Source organism: Aquarana catesbeiana, linkage group LG07 (genome assembly GCF_042186555.1).
Source record: "Aquarana catesbeiana isolate 2022-GZ linkage group LG07, ASM4218655v1, whole genome shotgun sequence".
In the NCBI taxonomy this organism is placed as follows: Eukaryota; Metazoa; Chordata; class Amphibia; order Anura; family Ranidae; genus Aquarana; species Aquarana catesbeiana.
The window spans coordinates 28,470,615-28,486,777 of NC_133330.1; the positions used below are offsets into that span (position 1 = coordinate 28,470,615).

General features: G+C 44.5%; 1 protein-coding gene across 3 annotated transcripts in view; it reads left to right on the forward strand.

Moving 5' to 3' along the window:
• The window catches only part of LOC141102822 (solute carrier family 26 member 6-like), a 92,068-nt gene that overhangs the window by 55,274 nt on the left and 20,631 nt on the right, over positions 1-16,163 (forward strand). For all 3 annotated transcript variants that reach the window (XM_073591846.1, XM_073591847.1, XM_073591848.1), the window contains 3 exons: positions 10,407-10,502; positions 12,696-12,802; positions 14,517-14,586. In XM_073591846.1, the coding sequence (XP_073447947.1) occupies positions 10,407-10,502; positions 12,696-12,802; positions 14,517-14,586 (273 nt within the window). The remainder of the gene's footprint in view (positions 1-10,406; positions 10,503-12,695; positions 12,803-14,516; positions 14,587-16,163) is intronic.

A 16,163-nucleotide genomic window follows, 5' to 3' on the forward strand; every position in this document is an offset into this window, starting at 1 on the left:
AGTGGTGTCAGTGGGAACTTAACTATCTGAGAGGTAGAAATTGCCCAATGCTGAAGGAACCCCAAGCAACCTCTGGAGGAGGAACCCTGGTTGAGAACAACTGATGTAGATACACGATATGTATTATTAGTACAATGTAAAGGAAAAAAAAAATTATATATATATATATATATATATATATATATATATATATATATATATATATATATATATATATATATATATATATATATATATATATATATATATATATATAATATTACACACATAATCTCATCTTATAAATTCAAATAAAGATTGTACATCTGTACTTACAAAACTGCATATACCAATGCCGCATGTGACCAGAAAATGGAAATGGTTATTGGTCCCACATATTGGAAAGTGCAAAACCGATGGACTACCAGGTGAAAATAGGGACAGCATGGAGGAGTGGCAGCAAGTGCTTCAACTGCAAGGACCCCCTAGCATAGGAGCAACTGCTCCTGCCGATATTTGACCAGTAGTCAGGAAGTGAAGAGTTCTTGTGGAAACTAAGGAGTATTTAAATGCTCATCTGTATGGATAAGCAAAGGGCATGTGTTACGATTTATATGAGGGTCATCTTTCAGAAAGAAGGGATATATACATATACTGTATAAACAGTAATGGTTGTTTATGAAGGTTACTCTATATCTCTATATGGGCATAAAAATGCCCAACCCTAACATACACACAATCCATCACAAAGATAAGAATAAAAATGTTTTTTCAAAAAGTGTCTCGAATTCCTACATACCTCCTAAATCCAATTCAACAGGTGCAGTACATCCACCTTGCACCTCCACGGCATCTCAAATGACTGCCTAGGGTGCTGGTAGATATACAGGTGTCGGGGAGTAATTAGCCCAATCACATCACTGTGCGATTGGGAACAGCTGGTCAATGTAGTGAGGATGTCGGCGTCAATGATTGGAACATGGCATTAATCACTGAGTCCCTTAGGGGGCGGAGTGGTGTCCTGCACCATTGCACCACTGGCGCGCATACGACCTTCCATCTGCGCCTCAGATGGAGTGCATGCGGGAAGGGAATCCACGGCGAGCCGCGGATCCCAAAGCCAAAAGAGTGTCCAGAGTGGTCCCCACAACGCCCACAGAGGACCCACGTGCACCGGGCAGCAAAGCAACAGCCGCCAACAACCCCCTGCAGTTCCCTGATGAGAGTGAGATTTCCACTCCTGGTGTGTGGCTTACCCATAATCTCTGCACAGTTGATGCTGTTAAAGAAGTAGCTGAGAAATGACATCTAGTGGCAATACCAGGAAATAAGAAGAGACATTGAAGAAAATAGGCAAAGTGTTAATAAGGCAGTACATAATTGGCAATCTAGTGTGGAAAGGGAATTACGCCTACAACCCCCCCCAAAAAAAAAAAAAAAAAAAAAGAAGAGAAGGGGATTATTCCTATAAATCCAGTTCACATACACCTGACTGGAATCCTGAAAGATGGGGCTTAAAATTGAAAGAATTGTCTTCTACAGTGACATAACAGCAGGAAGTACGCAAGGTGAACCCCGTACAATGACAATGATTGTTCTGTCTTTGTATAACGAAAGAACATTTCGCCTTAAAAGTATTTTGTAACCAAAGTGACAGTTGTAATAACACAATAAAATAAATAAAGCTCAATCAAACTTTCAGTTTAAACCAATTAAATGCATTCCAGGTGCATACAACAAAAGGTGTACAAAGTCTTACCAGTTTTTTCTTTACAAAGCAGCTGCAGCCTGAATGAAGAAGCCTGTTCCTTCCCAGCATACTGCAGAGAAGGATTCTTACTCTCTGTTGGGGGGGGGCAGTGGTCTCTATGCAGAGGTTTGGAACACTCTTGACTTAGACCTAAAGCTTTACAATCAGCAAAGCCCATGCCCCTGTGGATTGGAGAGCTCTGACTCAACAGGGGGCATGTTGGACCTTGGCTTCCACAATCCAGTAAAACTAAACACCTGGAAATGCTTGCATATTCACGGTTACAATTTTTTTTCAAGTATTGCTGTAGTGCATCATTGGTGGTACAGGACCAAGTTTTAGGAAGTTTGCTCCCAGTGACCCTGTGAGGTGCTGTCTGAATTCTAGTTGAAGTGAACTGCAAAGAACTGTAAATTTAGCATTCGCGTATCAGCAAATAAATTCCTACCCATCGTCAAATTCAAACTTCATGCACAAGACTCCTGACAATGGACAATCTTTCTGTTGACCTGAATGTTGGTCTACCCACTTACCTTGAAAATTGCCTCTGGCTAAGCAGTGGCTCCCACACATTTAATCTAGTTCAGGGGTCTTCAAATTCTAAATGTAACGCACCCCCCAAGGAGCTGCGGGCTTTGATGGTCCTGTTTCCCCAATTTAGTGCACACACAGCCAGGAACACAGTATTTTCCTTCACTCACACTGGCTTAAATAAACAGTCTAGAGGTGTCTCTTGTATTTTTATTGCTGAGCTGAACTTAAATGGGTATGGGGAGCACATGGGATGCCCAAAAGAACCGAAACAGCAGAGGACACTTCTCATCGCTATTCTGACAGAGGCCTTCCACAAAGTTCACTACTTGCTGGGAGAATGCCTAGAAATTCTTTGACGAACTGAACACTGCACAAAGCCCCTAGGGCACAGGGGATTAGTTTAGTACCCACAATGCCACAGGATCATCAGTTGCCTCCTCATGATATCTACCAGGCACTCTTCATTGAAGGATACACAGACTCACCACCCCACAGAATCGCTGGACGTTCTTCTCTCCAGCCTTCACCTGGTATCCTCCAGTGAGCTTCTCCAGACTGTAAAGGAGAAATGCCAGATTTTCGAGAATAGGCCCGCCAGCTTAGACTATAGCTGGGACCTCTGACCTTCAAGGAGAGTCTCCAGCAGACTGCCCACAGGGGCAGAGCTCCTCAGACAGGTGACTCCTCTGGCAAAACTGGGCCCGGGATCCAACAAAAGAACCCCTCTGCTTCAGGCTTTAGTCTATTTATGACCTCTTCAGCCACCTACTGGACACACCTCTCTAGGAATTGGCTGGGTTCCCATAAATATTTAGGCTGCTCTCTTATTCTTCCTCCCAATCAATCCAGCAGACCAGAACAATCAACTTCTGCTCCACTAGTTACAGACGAGCTGAACTAGATTTGCCTAACAACCTATGCTGACTGGGAGGGTGCTACATAAACAAATGGCTAGTTTACTGTTCTTCAGACTTCAAGGGGGCTGAGGGCGGCCTGTGGCCAGTGGGAGGAGTAAACAATGGCTTGGTGATCAGTTTAAGTAAAAATATTTATATAGCGCCTGTGGTCAGTAGAAGGAGAAATTGTGCCCCATCATTGGTGTCAGGGGGAGGAATAGTGCCCGATCATTGGTGTCAGTAGGAATAGTGCCCGATCATTGGTATCTGTGGGAGGAATAGTGCCCTATCATTGGTATCAGTGGGAGGAATAGTGCCCGATCATTGGTGTCAGTGGGAGGAATAGTGCCCGATCATTGGTGTCAGTAGGAATAGTGCCCCATCATTGGTATCAGGGGGAGGAATAGTGCCCGATCATTGGTATCAGTGGGAGGAATAGTGCCCGATCATTGGTGTCAGTGGAAGGAATAGTGCTCCACCATTGGTAATCACTGGAAGGAATAGTGCCCCACCCATCATTGGAGCACAGGTGTGTCAGGAGGAGGCTGTCTCTCTGGAGCTGCTGCAGATCCGTGTGAGAGGGGACTGGTGAGGAAATCTATCCCAGCTCTCCTGGCCCCTTTCTGGGGAAGCCATGGAGGCCAGCAGGGCCTCTCCTGCTGGAAGCTCACAGCCATCTCCTGGGCCATCAGGTAACATACCTGCCCCTATACAACCCATGGTTGGTGATCTCTCTGCCCCTGGTGAAGATGAAGGTTCCGGGGCCATCCGGGAGCGAGTGGTGGCCGGGATTAAGGTCCTGAATAGGGAAAGAGACAAGCTCTACAAGCTCAGAGCGGAGCTGAAGCGCCTGAGAAGGCAACGTGAGGGCTTGCATAGCCAGAAACGTGGATCCATGGATCCGGAGATCCAACTGGCCAAGGTTCGGGTGGAACACCAGGAGACCATTGTGGCCATGATGGAAGGCAGAGATGGGCCATTTAAAGAAAAGTTTTGTAACGATAAAAGATTTGCGAGGATGACAAAGATGGAGGTGGAGGAGGAGACCCCCAGTTCTGACCCCCTGCCCCCTTAGGGAGAGGTAAGCAGCCCCATGCCTTCCCAGGACTCAGGAGGCATGCTCAGGGCCATCCAGGTAATGGAGTCTCCTATGCAGGGGGATCAGCTGGCATTTAATGATGAGGACATTACAGACAATGTGCCTGACAAGGTAAAGCCTGTCAAGTCCCATATTGTGGATAAAACAATTTTTGTGGCATTCAACACTGTGACTGATACAGACAATGTGCCCAGTGAGAGTCAGGCTGCTAGTCCTATCTGTAGTAATGCTGTGCCTGCTGATGCTGCAGTACAGCAAAGTTTGCTTTTAAAAAATGACATTCCTGCAGATGAACTACAAGATTCAGCAGAGCCAATTAACCCCCCTTTGGCTGAAGCTGTTTGCCCCACAGCTGCTGAGGACTCTACAGCACAGCTTCAGGAGACAGCTGATATTGCAGCAGAAACTGTGATTATTCCTGATGGGAATGTGAAGTTTTGTGTGACTGATAAAAATCATCCCAGTACCAGTGTGATGAACAATGGTCCCAGTTCAAGTGTGGACAGTCCTACCAACTCCGTTCAAGCAGTGAATAATAATAGTAATGTACAGACTGCTGTGACTTCAGTGTGGGGCCTTGGCCCTGAAAAACTTACCTTTGCTCAGGTGGTACGCTCTGCTCCTGGTAGCTCTGCCCCCAAGCGGGGTTTTCCCCTACAGGCTACCACTTTGAGCACCCCAGGATCTGGTCTTGGGTCTCTGGCTTCTGCTGGGGGTCCCAGACGTAATGTTGTTATTCTGAAATGGGAAGGTGGTGCGATCCCTCCAGCACGGCGTGCAGTGGTGGACATGATTTTAGAGATGGGTTTTGGGGCAAATGATCTGTATGCCTTTATACATGTAGCTGGGACACGGGATTATACAGTTAGCTTCACCAGGCCAGAGGGTCTTGACCTGTTCTGGGAGAGATATGAGGCTCGTTGCAGGTCAAGACCTGAATGGGAAGGTCTGGCCCCAGTTGCAGTTTCTCAGAGGTCTACAGTAAAAAAAATCACAATTATCCTCACTAATGAGAGTGTCCCTGCCCGGGATCTAGAGGTTTGGTTAAGGAACTATGGGGAGGTTTTGACCAAGCCCAATAAAATCCTTGATGAGCGTAACATCTGGACTGGGGGTTGGTCAGTTACAGTCAGGTTGGCCAGGGATGGGAATGTTGTCCGTCACCTGCCCTCCTCAGCTTTTATAGGGAGGGATAGGATGACTGTTTTTTACCCTGGTCAGCCGAAGCTGTGTCACCGCTGTGGAGAAAAGGGGCATTTGAGTTCCTCCTGTTCAGCCTTGATATGTTCAGTGTGTCGGGGTCAGGGTCATATGGCTAAGGACTGCACCGAAATGATCAGGTGCAACCTGTGCCTGCGCCTTGGCCACCCCTACAGCAGATGTCCTGAAGCCTGGCACAATATGGAGAAGGAGGTAATTGATGACATGTCAAGGCTGGACAGGATGGAGGGTGAGGCCCCTGGTGTACCATCCTCCTCTGCGGTGACTGACTCCCCTGGTCCTGCTCAGGATCCCTCTCCAGTTCCTGTGGCCACCCCTCATGTGTCTGTAAGTATTCCTTCTGTATCTGTATCTGTCTCCCCCCAGCCTACTGTACCCTCTCCTCTTGTGTCAGAACCTTCCAAGTCTGTGCCCCCTGAGTCAGTTACCCCCCAGGAGTCTACCCCTCCTAAGTCTGATTCAAAGGGAGCACCCCCCCCACCAGCAGTGGTAGTGGGTACTAAAAAGGTTGCTTCTTCCTCTGTAAAGAAGTCTTCTGTAAAGACTTCACAGAAAAAAGTAAGAGATGAGGGCATCTCTGAAGCTGACCTGCAGTACCTGGAGGAGAGAAGGAAGGTTGGGAAGCGGAAGAAGCAGGTGGTGAGGACAGAACAGGCTCCAGTGCCTGTCTCCAACCGGTATAGGTCCTCCAATTGGAATATCTCTTCATCTGGAGCTTCTTCGGAGCGAAGTTCTGATTCCGAAATGGAGTTTGAGGCGGCCTCAAGAAAGAGAGAGGCTTCTGGTGATGAGCAGCAGAGGGGAGCTAAGAAGCAAACCACCCAATAACCCAAATGGCGGTTCCCCCTCCGTTAAAAGTGGTGACAATAAATGTCGCCAGCATTAAGTCAGTAAGAGCTCGTTCTATGGCCTTCTTTTTGTTCAGCCAATTAGATGCTGAAATTTTATTTTTGCAAGAGACTAGGCTCACCTCCTTGGCAGATATTCATATGGCCAAGAGAAAGTGGAGGTATGGTCCATCTTACTGGTCTCTTGCGGCCGAGCCTTACGGCGGTGTGGCGGTGTTGTTTAAAACCGGCATGGTAACTGTCCAGCGGGTTATTGAGGTGGAGATTGGGAGATGTATGGTCTTAGACGTCCTTGTGGGAGGGCAGGACCTGCGCCTAATTAATGTTTATGGACCGCACACAAAGTGGGACAGGAAATGCCTTTTTACAAGGATCAAGCCATTTCTTTTTACATCCCGGCAAGTGGTCTTTGGAGGTGACTTTAATACAGTAACTAGGCCCAAGGACAGGAAGGACTTCAAGGACAGGCTGGGATATGATAGCGTTTTTTTAAATAGTATGGTTAGGGATGCTGGTCTTGTGGATGTGCACATTAAGCACCTCCCGGATGACACTGGGTTCACCTTTCATCGAGGTAATAGTCAGAGTAGAATAGATAGGTTTTTTTTGAAGGAGACCTCTGCTTTCTCACCCCCAGTGGTGCAGGCAGTAGAGTTCTCTGATCACTGTATGCTATCTGTGGTCCTGAATGCTTCAGACGCCCCTCAGAGGGGCAAGGGCATCTGGAGATTGAATTCGACTCTACTCAAGGAAGAACATGTTAGACAATCCTTTGAGGAATTCTTTCAGGCACAGGTGACCATCCTGGACTTTTGTAGCAGCAAGGCTGAGTGGTGGGAGCTGACCAAAAAGAGGATCGCTGGATTCTTCAGGGGCCTAGCCAATAGAAAGCAGTTTAATAAATACATGACCTACCAACGTTTACGGAGGAAGCTGGATATTCTTGTCTCGAGAGGAGGAGATCCTGGGGCAATCTCCGAAGTGAAACTCCTTCTCAGGAAGTGTCAATATGACCGGCATGCCTCGTTGGTTCTGGAGAGGGACTATGGGAAGTACCACTCGCCTGACCCTTACCAGAACTGCAAACAAGGTGTAGCTGTTAAAACGGTCGTTGGCCTTAAGGACAGTACAGGTTCCTTGACAAAGTCCAGGTCAGGGATTCTGGAGGTCGTGAGGTCCTTTTATGCTGACCTTCTTGGGAGGAAAGAGCTTGACCGTGACAAGATGGAAAGCTTTTTGGACTCTACTCCAGGTCTAAATGATGAAGATGTCCCATTGATGAATTTGACAGAGGAGATCACAGTTGAAGAGGTGATAAGGGCAATTGAACAGCTTGCCATCAAAAAGTCACCTGGACCGGATGGCTTGACAGCTGAGTTTTACAAAGCTTTTAAGTCTATTCTGGCCCCACATTTGGTAGAGGTTTTTAACAGTTGCCTTGCTGAGGGGGTACTTCCTTCTTCCATGAGGCACTCAGCTGTGATTCTTCTTTCAAAGGGTAAAGATCCTTCGATGATTGAGAATTGGCGCCCCATCAGCCTTCTTAATGTCGATAGAAAGATACTGGCAAAGATCATTTTCTGGCGCCTATCGTCAGTAGCAGAGTCTTTGCTTTCTCGCCATCAGCACTGTTCGGTCCAGGGTAGGTGCACCTTCACAGCAGTTTTAGCTGTCCGGGAGGCCTTGGAGCGGTGCAGGGCTGCAGGCTGGGGAAAGTATTTGCTGACATTGGATCAGGCAAAGGCTTTTGATCGTGTTAACCATGAGTACCTGTGGTTGCTCCTTAGTAAGTACGGTCTGCCGGGTGGTTTTGTCGATTGGTTAAAAGTCTTGTATGAGGGGGCAGAGAGCTTTCCTCTTGTTAATGGTTGGGTTGGGCAGTCCTTTGAGGTTGGCTCCGGGGTGCGCCAGGGTTGTCCCCTGAGTCCCCTGCTCTATGTGTTTGCAATCGACCCCTTCATCAGGAGGCTAGAGAGCGGCATGTTGTGTGGGGTGCCAGTGGGGCTTCCGGGTGAGCCGCCTTTGAGGGTTGTTGCCTATGCGGACGATGTGTCAGTGATTGTCACTGGGGCGGATGAAGCAGAGGAGGTGGTCTCTCTGACATCACGGTATTCTGAAGCATCAGGCTCCAAGATCAATCAGGAAAAGAGTGAAGTTTTCTGGATGGGAAAGGAAGGTGAGGGGTTTGATCTCCCGGACACCTTTCCAGTGCCCCAGGAAAGAATTAAGATTTTAGGCATTGAATTTGGACCTGGCGATTATGGCCTCAAAAACTGGGAAGGCAGACTGGAAATTGCCAATACTAAGGTGGTCAGCTGGAAGAGATGGAAGTTATCTATGAGGGAAAGGGTTGATCTGATTAAGACTTACCTGATTCCGATCTTCTTGTATGTCAGCTTTGTCTGCATCTTGCCAGTGTCTCTCTATGCTAGGGTCAGTAGTGTGTTCTTCCAGATGTTGTGGGGGAACAGACTGAACCCCATCAAAAGGAATGTCACCTATCTATCCAGGAGGGAGGGTGGCTTAGGTATGGTCAACCCAGTTCTTTTCTTTTCACTGCTTTTTCTCAAGTTTAATATTGGTAATATGCTTGCAGTGGAACCTCCTGGATGGGCAGGCATATTTAGATCTTGGTTTAGGCCTTTTCTACGACTTTGGGAAGAAGGTGGCCAAGTGAAGAATCTCAGGGGTCATCGTGGTCCGCTACCAGCCTATGTCGCTCCGTGCCTGAAGTTACTACGGCAGTGGCGATTGTCGGCTGAAGATCTCAGATCGGTTCCGAGGAAAGTCCTTATGGGTCGAGTCTTGAGCGAAGTCTTTCATGACCCACTGGCCTTAAGGGATTGCCCAGGCCCAGTTTTGAGGGCAGGGTTAAGACTTATTAATTTGGACAGAGTACCCCCTAAATTCAGGGATCTGGCCTGATTGTGCTTCCATGGGAGACTCTATGTTAGGGGCAATTTGAAATTCCGCAGTGGGATGGATCGTAGCTGTCCTCGGGAGGAGTGTGCAGGTGAGGAGGAGACTATGGACCATTTTCTGCTTCATTGCCCTTTTAACATAGAGGTGTACAAACAGGTGGGGCGGGCCCTCGGTGTCCCTTTCCTCTCCAGGCTGGGTTATGCTGAGTGGGTGTACGGAGCATTCAATACTGGTGGGGTTTTTTGTTTAGATACACTTTTTCTAGTTAGCCTAGTAGTCCGTTATTTCACTTGGAACGCACGGTGTCAGGTCTGCATTCGGCGTAAAATCCTTCCTGTTCAGGTGGTGGTGTATGACATTCTGCATGAGGTGGAGAAGATTCGGGTACTTGAGAGAGACAAGCGGAGTCAGGGGGCTTGGTTGAAGGCGTGGAGGGGTTTCAAGCCTCCCTGACTGCCAGGAGTCTCTTTCCCGGGTGTGGCTGTCTGTCTCTTATCACCCTAGATTATTATTTTTTTGGATTAATTTTTGATAAATGGCTGCGTACATAGGTGATGGGTTGTGCCTCTTAGGCCCTCTCTGCTGCTTTATGTAAATAATTTTGGTAGTGGATTATGTATATATTGTATATATTCTGAACATGAATGTGTATTCCTTGGATTTCTGTTGAAGTTTTGTGCTATGGTTTTGTTTTTTACTTTTGTATAAAATTGGTTGCTTGATTCTTTTAATAAAAGATCAATAGTGCCCGATCATTGGTGTCAGTAGGAATAGTGCCCCATCATTGGTATCAGGGGGAGGAATAGTGCCCGATCATTGGTATCTGTGGGAGGAATAGTGCCCCATCATTGGTATCAGTGGGAGGAATAGTGCCCTATCATTGGTATCAGTGGGAGGAATAGTGCCCCATCATTGGCATCAGTGGGAGGAATAGTGCCCCATCATTGGTATCAGTGGGAGGAATAGTGCCCCATCATTGGTGTCCGTGGGAGGAATAGTGCCCCATCATTGAGGTACATGGTGCTGGAACAGCAGTGAACCCTGTTAGGAGGTCCAGACCATGAAACTAATCATATGGGGATTCAGCTGATGGGTGGTGGAGCAGATTGGTGCTCGTTAGCCCCTCACTAACTACTGTAAAACTTCCTTCATCCCAGGCAATCCTGGCATCCGTTGTCATCGTGAATTTGAAGGGTATCTTCAAGCAATTCAGAGACATCCCCTTGCTATGGAGAACAAACAGAATTGACTTGGTAAAGCAATGTTCAACAAGCCGATACTGCGGCGTTTATGAAGCTTCAGAGACAAATGTATTTCTATGTGGAAGGCGATAAAAGGAAAGTTAAATGATAATTCACCCAAAAGCTAAATCTTGCAACCCTGTGGTCGTAAAGTCCACCACTGTCACCCAACCTATCTATTTAAACCTGAAGGCAAAATTAGTATTATATTGCAACATTTGTTTTCTCTTTTTATTTATTACATTACATTTGTTCTGTGAGAATAAGGGCAAACTTAGGCAATTTTCTCTCCAGGTCAAATGTTAGTCATTCAAAAAAGTATTGTGAATCAGGAGAATACTACATTATGGCCACTAGATGGAGCTAACAAACCTAGTAAATACAGTGCCTTGAAAAAGTATTCATACCCCTTGAAATTTTCCACATTTTATCATGTTACAACCAACAACATAAAAGTGGAAGGAAAATGATAAATGGTTTTCAAATTTTTTTACAAATAAATATGTGAAAAGTGTGGCGTGCATTTGTATTCAGCCCCCCTTAGTCAATACTTTGTAGAACCACCTTTTTGCCCACTCTTCTTTGCAAAATATCTCAAGCTCTGTCAGATTGGATGGAGAGCATCTGTGAACAGCAATTTTTAAGTCTTGCCACAGATTTTCTTTTGGATTTAGGTCTGGACTGTGACTGGGCCATTCTAAAACATGGATATGCTTTGTTCTAAACCATTTCATTGTAGCTCTGGCTGTATGTTTAGGGTCGTTGTCCTGCTGGAAGGTGAACCTCCGCCCCAGTCCCAAGTCTTTTACAGACTCTAACAGGTTTTCTTCTAAGATTGTCCTGTATTTATCTCCAGGCATCTTCCCATCAACTCTGACCAGCTATCCTGTCCCTGTTGAAGAAAAGCATCCCCACAACATGATTGTGCCACCACCATGTTTCACGGTGGGGATGGTGTGTTCAGGGTGATGTGCAGTGTCAATTTTCTGCAACACATAGTGCTTTGTTTTTAGGCCACAAAGTTCAATAGTTGTCCTGTGGCAGATTCTCCCACCTGATCTGTGGATGTCTGCAGCTCCTCCAGAGTTACCATGGGCCTCTTGGCTGCTTCTCTGATGAATGCTCTCCTTGCCCGGCCTGTCAGTTTAGGTGGACGGCCATGTCTTGGTAGGTTTGCAGTTGTGCCATACTCTTTCCATTTTCGGATGATGGATTGAACAGTGCTCCGTGAGATGTTCAAAGCTTGGGATATTTTTGTTTAACCTAACCCTTCTTTAAAACTTCTCCACAACTGTATCCCTGACCTTTCTGGTGTGTTCCTTGGCCTGCTGTTTGTTCCCTAAGGTTCTTTAACAAACCTCTGAGGACTTCACAGAACAGCTGTATTTATACTGAGATTAAATTACACACAGGTGGACTCTATTTACTATTTAGATGACTTCTGAAGGCAATTTGTTCCATTAGGGGTATCAGAGTAAGCTCTGGTTCACATTGGAGCGATTTGACATGTCAAATCGGCGGCAATTGCCGGCAATGGCACTGTCCCAATTGGTGCGAAACGCTGCATTTGCTGCGGCGCCGCCCTGATTCCCAAAAGTAGTTTCTGTACTACTTTTGGCGACTTCAGGGTGCGATTTCCATAGACATCTGTGCAGGAACCCGCACAGATGTCTCCGAAATCGCCCCCGAAGTCGGGACTGACGTGCGGGAATTAAATTGTGCGAATTCAGCTGAACTCGACGATTTCATTCCCGCTGTCAGTGTGAACCTGGGCTAAATACAAATGCACGCCACACTTTTCAGATATTTGTAAAAAAATGTTTGAAAACCATTTATCATTTTCCTTCCACTTCACAATTGTTGGTCCATCACATAAAATCCCAATAAAATACATTTACGTTTTTGGTTGTAACATGACAAAATGTGGAAAATATTAATGGGTATGAATACTTTTTCAAGGCACTGTAAGTATTGCCTATGATCATCAGCAGCATCTACAGACCCAAATGTGGTATTTTCCTGAAAAGATGTAGAAAAACTTAATAACATTGGATTTTGCACCTATTTGCACAATACATGCAGTTTCACAGAACTAATAGCTCAATCGTGTAAATGACTGTTATTCCAAAGTTCTAATGGGCTCAGGTCTGAAAGTTCTATAAAGTTTTGCTGTGATTGAATTCTCCAATCTGGTCTCTCTTTCAGGTGGTCTGGTTGGTGACATTTGTGGCCACGATACTCCTGAACTTAGACCTGGGACTGGCGGTCTCTGTGGCCTTCTGTCTGCTGACTGTCATCTTTAGGACGCAGCTGTGAGTCTTGCGTTGACATTTTTTAATTCATTTTTTAATTCATTTTTTATTTTTTAAACAGTATTTGTAAATGGAAGACGGAGTAAAAAATTGTTGCCTTTTAAAATATTGAATTTAAGGATTTTCAACATTCCAGAATGTGACATTGGATGTTCTGCGATGTTGAAAATCCTTAAAGTGACACTAAACCGTTTCTTCTTATTTCTTTGAAAATGTTGTTTATTAAGTTTTCATAAAGTAAGAAATACAATTACAGAAATACAAAAACAACCTCCAAAAACATTATTAGAGGTTGCATTGAACCTCCTGCCCTCCCCGCAAACAACCCCCTCACTTTCCTTCTTTCTTTCTTTCTTTCTTTCTTTCTTTCTTTCTTTCTTTCTTTCTTTCTTTCTTTCTTTCTTTCTTTCTTTCTTTCTTTCTTTCTTTCTTTCTTTCTTTCTTTCTTCTTTCCTTCTTTCTTTTTCTTTTTCTTTTTCTCGTTTATTCACATTTGTATTCTTAAAGCATTCATTACCCCCAACATTTCATATTCCTGCTGTACCACGTACTTGTATGAGAAAGTCTCCTGTTCTCTTGTATTGCTTCCTTTGTATGAAATCCCTCGTGTTCCTGACAGTCCCTCTGCTTTCCTATTAAAAACTGCAGGAGAACACACCATGGTCAGTTCTATAGCTGTGCTGGGAACTCAGTGTGCTTTCCTCCAATGATCAGACTTGTCCTGACAACCCCCCACTGCACAGCCATTCACAGGGAAGATCAGTGTCCTGCTGCTTCTCATCCCCCCACCCAGCTCTTATGCAGCTGAGTACAGAGGGAATGTGATCACTTATAAAGAAACAATATTTATAATGTATTTTTTATATCTATACATAAATGTTTTGCCTTTCATTTCTATTTGGAAACTGAATGGGTTATTTTACAAGCTGAGAGTTTACAATAACTTTAAGTAGTGAATGTGTACATTTGAAAATGTTTGCTTCAAGAATGTTTGTTCAATTTTCTAATCATTGGTGGGGCCAAATCAACTTTCGTTTTCTACCACAGTGATGAGATAATTCGAAGGATCAGGATGGAATTGGGTATTGTGGTTTTCATTCTGCAAATTACATTCATTTTAAAATCGAATATTAAAAGCAAACAAGATTTTTGAACAGCATTTGTCCAATCATCAAATGTACAAAGAATTTTCAAACAAAAGAGTTTGGCTTAAGGATATAATTTAGCGTCACTTGAATTCAAATTAGTTTTGGTAGCATACCGCTACCATGGGGTGGTTTCACAAGCATTCACGACTCTCTTGTCTTGCCGCATTTCATGACACAATGGTGATCGGAGTGGAAATAGACATGACACAGCACCTTGCTTGTCTCATACAGACCCTCTGTAGAGCAAAGCTTAGAGTGGTTGCAGTAGATTGCAATAAATTGAGTAACCTTGTGGTTTTAGCACATCTTTAGTGTTTTGCTGAAATGCAGGAGTATCTCACTATGTCTTGTCTCTCAAACGAGCTTTGCTTTTTATTTGACAACTATTCTCTAAATCCCTAATTAGCAGACATAAACACAATTCAGGTTTGTCATCTTTTGCTTGAAGGAACACTTCATATAGCTCTGTCTCTCACATTGAATGACATTTTAGTATAATTAAGCTGTAAGTAGTTTCCTGTTTTATGTTTGGATCAAGTTCTTTGTCTGTTCTCCTTCCCCCACAGACCTCATTATGCCATTCTTGGGCAAGTTCCCAGTACACATATTTACAGGGATGTGGCTCAGTACCAACAGGTGAGAGTCAATAACACGTATGGCAATGCATATTATACAGTTTAGTATTCCCCATTGTAAACCAATGGATGAAATGCTTTCAACAGAAAGCAAAAGGGGCATACATTAGTGTATAGGTCACTAAATGGTGGACCGCGGTCCGGAACTGGACCAAGTAACAGTCGTGTCCGGACCGCAGACTTGCCACTGCATGGCTGTGTGTCCTCTCCCGGGCCTCGCGCCTGGCCACCGATGTCATTCTCACAACTCCCGTCCCCGGCAGCTGTGAGGATGACATAGGTGGCCGGGCCTCCAGCCCGGCAGAGGACACCCCACGATGATTAGTGCCTCTGCCCTGCCAAAGCCACCATAGGACTGTGCAGGATAGGCTTGCTCTAAAAGGGGCACTGTGTTGTGTAATAAAGGGGCACTGTGTAATAAAGGGGGACTGTGTAATAAAGGGGCACTGCAATGTGAAGGGGAACTGAGGACACTGTGAGACTGCTTTAAAGGGGGGACTGTGATGTTAAGGGGCAATGATATGTAAAGGGGGGGGAATTATGTGAAGGGGAACTGTGGGCACTGTAGCACTGCTTTTAAAGAGGGGACTGTGATGTAAAGGGGACTACGATGTGAAAGGTATGCTAATGGCGATGATGTATGGGGGGACTGTGATGTGGTATAGCACTAATGTGATCCGGTCCCTTGACCGGACCTCCGTAAATTTTAATTCAAGACCCCTTCATTAGTGTATAGCACTAATGGACATGGACAGCCACTAGAAGGTGTCTCTACAAATATGTACATGAAATATATTCATAAACTATGCAAAAATGATGTTCACATTTGAAAATTACATCACAAAATTTCTTACTGATGAGATATACTATGTGTATGTATTAGACATGTGCAGTTTGTTTCTTTCCGAATCAAAATTCACACACATTTTTCGATATTCATAATAGGTACAAATTTACGAATCCGAAATAAATTATAACAAAATTTGGTTCGAATTTCAAATCGAATTGAATTCAAAAACTAACTTAAAAACGAATTTGAAATGTAAACCTATTGACTCTTGCTGATTTCCCTCAAAAAGAACTGATGCTGTTTTGAAGCTAAAGGGTATTCAACTATTGATTTGATTTAAGATTTTTCTTCTGTTCGCTCAATCTACATTTTTTAAATTGAGAAAAATAAACAAGCAAAATATATATTTTTGAAAGCATTCCTAATCCGGCCATAGACAGAATGATTTTCTTTCCTGTAATCATAGGTTGCAGGAAAAAAATAGCATTTGGATTCGAATTTTGATTTGAATATGTATATATAATTTTTTTTTTTTATGTATTTAATTTTTTTTTTATTTGCAGAAAACAGAAAAACCAAATAAGAAAAACTAAATGAATTACGAAAACGAATCATTCTAACATAACAAATATAACTAAATGAAAAGTTTAACATAAAGCAGAACTTCACCCACAAGGGGAAGTTATGCTTGTTTGCATCCCCCTCCCAACTGTCACATTTTGGCATTTTTTTTGGAGGGGGAGGAACCTGGTTTTGACAGGTAGCCGCTCCCACTTCTGGTCAGATGT